This window comes from Cornus florida, unplaced genomic scaffold (assembly GCF_030987335.1).
Source record: "Cornus florida cultivar Cherokee Brave unplaced genomic scaffold, ASM3098733v1 CherokeeBrave_3.0.0_Hap2_Chr03, whole genome shotgun sequence".
NCBI classification, from domain to species: Eukaryota; Viridiplantae; Streptophyta; class Magnoliopsida; order Cornales; family Cornaceae; genus Cornus; species Cornus florida.
Window position 1 is genome coordinate 15784038 of NW_026775573.1, and position 9292 is coordinate 15793329.

At 31.1% G+C, this 9292-nt stretch overlaps 1 protein-coding gene across 1 annotated transcript; it reads right to left on the reverse strand.

Moving 5' to 3' along the window:
* Positions 1-2256: 2256 nt before the first annotated feature.
* LOC132299670 (heavy metal-associated isoprenylated plant protein 35-like) lies at positions 2257-4721 on the reverse strand. Its single transcript, XM_059796425.1, has 3 exons — positions 4299-4721; positions 4054-4129; positions 2257-3468 (listed from the first exon to the last, which is right to left on the reverse strand). The coding sequence occupies exons 1-3, from the start codon at positions 4347-4349 to the stop codon at positions 2420-2422; spliced, it is 1176 nt and encodes a 391-aa protein (XP_059652408.1). The 5' UTR covers positions 4350-4721; the 3' UTR covers positions 2257-2419.
* Between the last annotated feature and the right edge of the window lie 4571 nt (positions 4722-9292).

Below are 9292 nucleotides of genomic sequence, written 5' to 3' on the forward strand. Positions count from 1 at the left end.
TATTTTTCAAGAAATTTAAGATTGTGCATCATATTAATGTCTTAGTTAGGAAGAGTAGCAAAGGAAGAGAAGAAAGAAACACACATTAAACCCTAGTGTTGAAACTTTTGATGAAAGATAGGAATAGGAATTGCTTTTTAAAAAGAGACACCAAAAACAAGATCAAGGAGGCTACACCTTGTAATTTAATCATATCCCACCATTTCACTTTCAAGGTTTCCTTTACACATCAGAAAAGTGGGTGAGAAGGATTTCTTGGTCCTACAAATAATAATGCATTACATACAATCAAGAGAAGACCAACAAAGATGAGCATTACAAGGCTAACAAATCCAATAAGTTTCTTATCAATATATAATTTAGAAAATAATTGTTGCCACGTGTCAAATTATTATTACTTTTTTAAATATAACTTTGAAAGAATCAAAATATATTTTTACTGATATTTTTAGGCCCCACCTTGAACACCCATTAACTCTCTTAGGGTCCATATAAATCACTCATGTCTAAAATTCTTATTTTTCTTTCATCAATCACCATGTTATGAGACAATATATTGTTAGCAACTCTAAGCAAGTGGATTTGCATTGATTGTGAATTTGTTTTGGAACAAGACTTAAATTTTTTCTAGTACAAAGCATTCTTCAGTATGTTGTGCAAATTTAATTACCAACGCTTTCATAATTCAATAATTGGGTTGCTCTCCATTATCTTTGGGAGTCTGACTTGAAATTTTGGTACCTCTAACTTCTACCCTAATATCAAATTTAATCACTAGATTTTGTATTAGTTGAACTTATTTAAAAAAACGCTTTATTTTCTTTCAATTTTTTCTTTACTTTTAAATGTTATAAAAATGACCCGTGATCCAATTATTTGATTAATTTTTTATCCAAAAAAAATAAAATATTAATCAAATCCATTATACCCATTATGATTACCTTCTAAAGTAGAAGGTCAAGTTCATGTCACTAAACAGATAATGTGGGTGAACCATTTGTATTTTGTATCATTTGTTACTTTTTTGCACAATATTTTATTTGCTTTAAAAAATTCCAAGTGTGTATAATAAATCATATATTAGAAATATAAAATCATGAGTATTACATTTTAAATTTATGAGACTCAATTTTCTTTTTTCTCTGAAAACGTTAATAGCCTTCTCTTCTTGATGAAGATAGATAATTCCGTGACAACAGAGTAAAGCCAATCCCGTTGGCGTTGAGTGAGCACAAAGAAAGAGAGAGAGCAATGTTAGACGTTGTGAAACAAAGAGTCCAAATAAAAAAATTGATGGATATGTAGGACAAATTGGTCAACACACAATGTCAATTCATTGATTATTCTCATTCAACTTTTTTGACTTGCACTCTCACTTAATTGGTCAAATTTATTCCCCCATTTCTGAAAGAGAAAATAGAAAGAAAGATCATGAAATGTAAGTCTTCACAATAACACCACCAAATATATTTTCTTAACCTTTCTTTCTTAATAATAATAGGTGTAGGCATACTTTTATTATATATATATTATTATTATACTTGACAAAATGTATAAATTTAAAGCGACGATATACAAACTGAACTCTATCAGATGATAAATCATACAATCAATTAGGGAAAATAAAAAAATAAAAAATAAAAAAAAAAGAAGAAGAAAGAAATCACACAACCAATATTGGTACGTCTTAACACTTTAATGTGATGATATATAAGCACAATCTCGACTTTATAACAAATGCTAAATCATACAATTTGGTACGTCTCAACACTTCAATGTGATGATATAGAATTTCAAATTGGATTTTATCAAGAATGGTAAATCACACCATCAGTCGTAAGTCTTACTAGTCTTATGTAAAAAATATCGCACAAACTAATTCTTTTTGTATAAAATTTTTTCCCTCTTGATTCAAATTGTACACAATTGTTATACAAAATTTACGAATTCTAAAATCCTAATAAGCTTTATCTAAACTTTCCAAATTAAATTGAACAATTGAGCAAAAATCTTCTCATTATGGTTAATGTTATGATATCATTGAATCACATGTCCTTTTATGACATTAAAGATAATAAAATAAAATAACTTATTTTAGAGTTTTATATAGTGACCTAACCGGTAAAAAAATCCAACTTTTTTGAGCGTGTCCCCTCCTCCAAGTTTGCAAGAATTATATCTATAAAAAAATTAAAATTAAAATTAAAATTAAAATTAAAAAAAAAAAAACTTATTTTTAAGTGGATCAAACTACGGTTAAATTTAATAATATGGTGAAGATTAAAATCACTAGTTTATATTAAAATACATAAAAACCAACCATCTTCCACTCACACACATATATTACATCCCATTGGCTTATACAAGTAGTATAAGCTTAGCTTACTATACCTAATTTTCTAGACAATTATGAATTCCTTCACATAATTGAGCACCCATTTGGATTTTCATCGCTAAAATACGAGAGGGAATCCGACGGCTGCCGCGGATGGGAATACAAATCCGACGGTGAAAATTCCATCCCTTCACTCGGATACGTATATCGGTATGTCTGTTCACTCGGATGCGTATATGCGTATTGATACGGTTGTGGATTAGCATAGTACGACGCCGTATTACTGCTAGTAGGATGCGCCGTATTGTAACTCACAGCATATACAGGTGGTGGTGCATAGTGATGTGGTGGGTGATAATCTCCGTGCTGACGTGGAGGTCTCTGATTAGCCGAGGCCGAAGCCGGAGGTGGGCTCTGATCAATTGATTCTCTGCTTGATGGTTCACCTTCAGCAACACTTGTATTACCATTTTCCCCTTTGTTTTTCTTCTTTTTACCAGCACTGCCATTGCCGCCGCCGCCGCCACCACTTTTCTCTGCACCACCATCAACTTCACCGCCCTTTTTCTCCGCCGCCGGAGACTGTTCACCGGCCGGACCGGTCTCCGGTTTCTTCCCCTCAGATTTTGACTCCACCCGCTGTCCGCCGCTATTTTTAGCTGCGGTTTCAGTATCTGTGGCTGCTTCGGCGCCTTCACTCGCCGGACCACCTCCTCCACCACCATTTTTAGCAGTTTTAGCTTGTGCTTCACCACCTCCACCGCCATTTTTAGCAGCTTTAGCTTGTGCCTCACCACCTCCACCGCCATTTTTAGCGGCTTTAGCCTGTGCTGCACCACCTCCGCCGCTAGTTTGAGATGGGTCTTGGACTACTTCGACTTTCACTGGTGACTTCTCTTTGTGATCACCACCACCATGAGTACTAACTTGTTCACTGCTTTCTGGGTTGCTCTGTTTCTCTTTGTTCTTCGATTTGCCGGACTTTTTCTCCTCCTGATCAGTCTTTTCCGGGATTAGGATTAACTCGGCCTGTTTACCTGACTTTAACATTTTCTTGATCAAAGTCTCTCCTTCTACATTACCAGTTACTGTAACTTTGTGTTGCTTGGCTTCTATATCCACTTTATGAACACCTGAAGATGAAAGAGAATTAACAAACCAAAAAACTGATCAGAAAACCTATCAAAACAGAGGAAATGAACAGAACACAAAAGAGAAAATATGTCAAGATACAAGATTTTGAGCTGAATTCGAAACACAAACAAATTTCAATTTCTATCAAGGGAAAAACAGAGGAAATGAACAAAATCCAGATGAAAAAATATGTCAAACTACAAGATTTTGAACTGAATTCGATTCACATACACACACCAATTTCCTTCATGAGCAAAACAGAGAAAATGAACAAAGCCCAGATGAATAAAAAAAACCAATAAATATGTGAAACTATAAGATTTTGAGCTGAATTTAATACAAAAAACACATTTCAATTTCCATCATGAGCAAAACAGAGGAAATGAACACAACCCGTGTGAAAAAACATGCCAAAGTACAAGATTTTGAGCTGAATTGGATTCACAGACACATTTCAATTTCCATCATCGAATACATGTACATACCTACACACATAACTGAGCATGTATATATCTATGTATAGGTATATTTATACAACTAGAGTGAACTATAATAGATGGAAAATATAGGGTAGTTGGTTTTACCTTCAACTTTTTGAAGAATCTTTTTGACTTTCTTTTTGCAGCCTTCGCAGTGGATTGAGACTCTCAAGACCCATGTCTGAGAAACGAAAGAGATGGATATTAATTAATAAAACACACATATACACACATACATATATGTGTGTGTGTGTGTGTGTGTGTGTGTGTGTGTGTGAGAGAGAGAGAGAGAGAGAGCTAAAATTGTTGAAAAAGAAACGATGGGTGTTGTGATGAGAACAAAATTTTACCTTGTATCTGAGGTGTTCAGAGACTTCCTCTACTTCTTTTGGTGTTGTCATTAGAACAAGCAAGAAGTAGGAACTTCAGTGAATTGAAGAAGAAGAAGTGTTTTTCTGCGGGTGTGGAATCGTTTAAGAATAAATGATTAGAAAAAGAAGAGGGATTTAGGAGAGAGAGAGAGAGAGAGAGAGAGAGAGAGGAGTGGTGGAAAAATATTATAGATAGAGAGAGAGAGAGAGAGAGAGAAGAGGAGTGGTGGAAAAATATTATAGATAGAGAGAGAGAGAGAGAGAGAGAGAGAGAGATAGAGAGGAGTGGAGGAAATATATTGTAGGGGCTGTAGAGGTAGGGCCTGTAGGTATAGGTGCTGTGTCCGACTGTGGAAGCGTTTAAGAAGAAGCAAGGACAGGGTTTTTTATAGAGAGAGAAAAAGAAGAAGAGAGAGAGAGAGAGAGAGAGAGAGAGGAGTGGTGGAAAATTCTGGAAAGGCTTTGTAGAGTTGGGTTAGGTGCTTTGTGGGTTGGCGTGATTAAAAAAAGTACTTATGTTGATAAAATTAAATTAATTGATTGCTGCTTTACAGTAGCTTGCACAGGGATCGAATGAGTTGTAATTAGAAGAAAAACAAAAATCAATTCCATGCAAGGAATTCATAATATTTTAAAAGGTTAAATTATGAAAATCAATTTCGTGACTTAATTGATAGAGTTTTTAACTTTTTAAATACGTGTCTTGGTATTCGAGTTCTCATCTATTTAATTTGTCAGGAAAATAGAAACACTAACATAAAAAGTCCAATAGGTATAATTGTTCATTTTTATTTTTTATGAACTGACACAGAAGAGACGAGTGTTATTTGGAAAAATATAGTATAATGGATACAATTGTCCATTCAAACTTTTGATAAACCAACAACACTACTAATAGATGAGGTGAGTGTTATTTTTGAAAATATTGAGAATGTCCATATTATTTAAGCATTCCACAAGAAAGGTCAGTATAGTTAATTTAAATCATTCCGATTCAATCTGTAAAACATCAAATTGATTTTACGGATTAAATTTTTGTGAACAGTTTAATGTTTTTATTTTTTTTTATTTAATTTTTGTAAGGCAATGTAGGACTGAGATGAAATAATCGGAATATGGTCCTAATTGGTGGTATGTAATGATGGATAAAAAATGCTTTCACGGCATGCTTTTTGACTGCTCAGATTATTATTCTTCACTTCTTGATCGATCACATGACATTGCAGAAGCATTTTTGTTCTCCAGTCATGCAAATAGCATTGTTGATGAAATTTTAACAAAAATAGCAAATTTTACCCTTTTCAACTACACGTAAAACTAGAATATGGAACCCAAAAAAAACCCATTGCAGCAAGGAAGAAGATGGTTGTTCATCACACCAACAACCTAAAGTCACATGTCATTGAATGGTTTCAAGTTTTGGTTTATGATCATGAAAGATCATTTTTATGCAAGATCATGAAATACGAGCTAGTTGAATACTTAAATGACGCGAGTGGCTTAATAGATAAAGAATCTCTTAAAACGAATTTTAAATCCGGTTGTCTTAGTTTAATTCTTACTAAATACATTTGAATTTACCTAATATGTATTATTTGTGAATAATTGCACGGATCCAAAATTTGTAACCCATTAAAGAGTTACTTAATTTTGTATATGTGAATAGTGATTTTTAAGGCATTAAATTTAATTTCCAACACATTGTTTAATCTCTATCCTCTCACTTGCTCTAGGTCTAATCATCTAAAGTAGTTATGAACGGAATATTTTATCTAATCAATCAAATAATGTCCCTAATGAACATCAGTCAATTCCTCAAATGACATCATCTATTAGACAGATGTCGAGCCTATATTAGTTGATGATCTTATATTTTTAGAATTAATGAAATTTAATTTATTAACTTTTTGAAGGAACACAATTAAGCATTAGTGAGGCTGTTAGTGGGTGTCATGAAATGGTGTTCTTTGGCCTTATTTTATGGTTACCCTTTTTCATTTTCGTGGTGGAAATGAAGAATTTAGCTTTGGTCCAATGTTAAGTAGACTTTTGTGAAATGTTAATTAGTATGAATTTGTGTTAATAACTAAAAAAGGGTATGTAGCAACACAACTACTAACAATTAAAGGCAGAGATAGAAAGTGCCCTTGAAATTAATGAATATTCCTTTAAACAGCCTTCACTTTCACTTTAACCAACTTTGGAATTGCCTTTTGAGATTAACTTGGGAAATGGGTAAAGCCCTTTCACACCTTCACAATGCACCTCTTACAACTTTATTTTATTTTATTTTATTTATTTATTTATTTTTATTATTAAATTATAAACTATAAACCATTTAATAATTATTATTTTAACTTTATATGAGATTTAACCTGTATACTCAACAATACCCGTAACATTTTTTTTTCCTGATAAAATTATTGATCAAATTTTATAAAATAGCAATTTTGACATTTGTCTGTATTAAATGTAATATAATATATTAATATGATATAAGAGTATTATGGTATGTTGGTTTGTAACTTATAAAATAATTTTTTTACTTTTAATTTTTTAAAAACTATTTTTTTGAAAATTCAGTTATAAAAAATTCTGTTAAAAATAGTTTTCTATTTTCCGAGTTCTTAAGAATTGTTTTCAGAATTTTTGATAACTGTTTTCAGAGTTACAAGTCAAACATGCCCTTACTGACTTTTCACACTCAAAGTCATTTTTTTGTCGTCGTCTATTAATGAGTTTAAGGAAGGTCGAAGTAATAAATATTGAACGGTATATTTGTGTGTATGTAATTTGTCCAAACATTAAAAAAGATTTGTGTAATTTACACTTTAAAAAAAAAAAATCAACTTCGGATTTTTTTTTTTTGGGTTAAGAAAAGTAACAATAGTTTTTAGTTGAAAATTGATACAGAGAATCAACTCAAAGTAAGACACCTCATTGTGAACTTTTTTTTTTTCTTTTCTCTCTTTTTTTTTTTATGAGTACAAAACCAATTGATCAATAAAAGACGGATATTGTTTTCACGTATGTTACTTTGTTGAAAAAGTAATTTCTAAGTACAAATTTCATATCTTTTCCACTTCATCTCTTGTCTCGTGAAAACACTAATACTTGAAATCTCAAGAACTCAAGATTCATATAAAAAAATTTTATTTTATTTTATTTTATTTTATTAATTTTTATATTCAGATGTCCGGGATTTTAACCCGACTAAAGGTTCTTTTAATGGTTCACAAAATAATATAAATGACATTACTGTCAAAATAGCCAACAATACTTTAAGGCAATCTTAACAAACACAACTACTTATTGAAGAACAAATTGAACAATGCAATAATGGTGATAGATACAGAAAAAGAGAATTTATGGTGATTGTTTAAAGGTGTCTTACACATCTATTCATGGCAGTATTCTGGTGGTTGGCGGTGGAATAACACATGGAGGTTTTACCGGCATGGATTTCTTTTTTTAATTGCTTCAAAAAGTTTAATTATGTGTGTTATATGTAGTGTGTGATATATATAAAGAATGACTTCTGCAAAGCACATTTGATGAATTACCAATTTAAATGGTTAAGAAGTTAAAGTAATGGTGGTAGGTTATCAATTAATTAGAGATAACTTCTCACATGCTACACTAAATTGCTTTACCTTATTATTGAGTAAATAGTCAACATAAAATTTATTTTTTACTTTATTTTATTTATTTTGCCTGACAAAAAACTCTCACAATACTCATTCAGATACTCGAATCATCTGTCTTTCACTTTGAAAAGAGAGAAGATATCACTGAGTTACAACTTAGGTAAATATTCAATACAAAATTCTAGCTTTATATTTTCCAAATGATGAAAAAAAAAAAAAAGTAACATGTCACCTAGGGTTTTGTGTGTGTGTGTGTGAGAAAAAAAGGAGTAAATAGATAACTTTGATATGATTTGCATGGTTTTAACATTGATTTTTGCCAAAACAGATTACATAAACAACTTTTTCAATTTCTTTATGACTTCACACTTTTCTTTTTCTTTTTTTTCCTTTCCTTTTTCTTTTTCTTTTTCTTTTTTTTTTTTTGGTAAAAGATTGCATTTGTTTTGTCAATATAATTACCCTTTATTTGTGCAATATGTTATTTAAGTATTATTTGATAAATTAAACGAAGTTCAATTGCTAACGTCTCTACATTGGTGGCTATCTTATTACTATAACCCAACAATTAAAAATAATAAAAGAACAATGGTACTATACTAATTAATTAATAAAAAATGATTCAAAATGGCAATCCTCTTCATATGATATTTTCTTTTATTCGTTAGGTAAAACCTCATCATATCTTAAATATAGAAAGTTTGGAATTTATAAACTGGACAATGAGGCATCATAAAAAGTAGCGATGGTCCTCTTTCTCTTTAATTATTTCCTTTCGAGGGGGTCATATATGCACTTTGTTTAACAATTATTATATGCTATGTGACAACATTTCTAATCAAAGCATATAGAGATATCATTTTTTATGAGCACCCAATTCACATAACTCAATAATTTAGACTATGGTTGCGAAGCTGACACATGTACACATACTAGCCCATCATCAAAGGGACCACATTAAAAAAAAAAGGGACCACATTATGATAATTATTTTATTTGTAGAAGAAGGTAGAGCATTTATAAAAATAAAAATAAAAACATATAAAGATATGAACTTTGATATATTTATTTAAATATATATGAGATTTTTTATATAACAGTTTGACAGGTTTGGACTGAGGAATTCATTAAATTGGGAGAATCCATTTTTTTCAAAGTTATTTCTTTTGTCTATGCTCCTAACCTCATTTGTTAATTAAGTGGAGTTTTTTTTTTTTTTTTTTGGGACACAATTAAGTGGAGTTGAAAGACAGCTAATCTTGCTATGAAAAATTATGTTGGTTATGTATGTTTTATGAATGTAATAAAATAAAGAGTACATATTTC

Coding starts and splice junctions, on each gene's coding strand:
- LOC132299670 (XM_059796425.1), bottom strand. CDS start 4,349: ATGACAACACCAAAAGAAGTAGAGGAAGTCTCTGAACACCTCAGATAC. Junction 4,130..4,298: donor CTGAACACCTCAGATACAAG/GTAAAATTTTGT, acceptor TTCGTTTCTCAG/ACATGGGTCTTGAGAGTCTC. Junction 3,469..4,053: donor GATTCTTCAAAAAGTTGAAG/GTAAAACCAACT, acceptor TTTCATCTTCAG/GTGTTCATAAAGTGGATATA.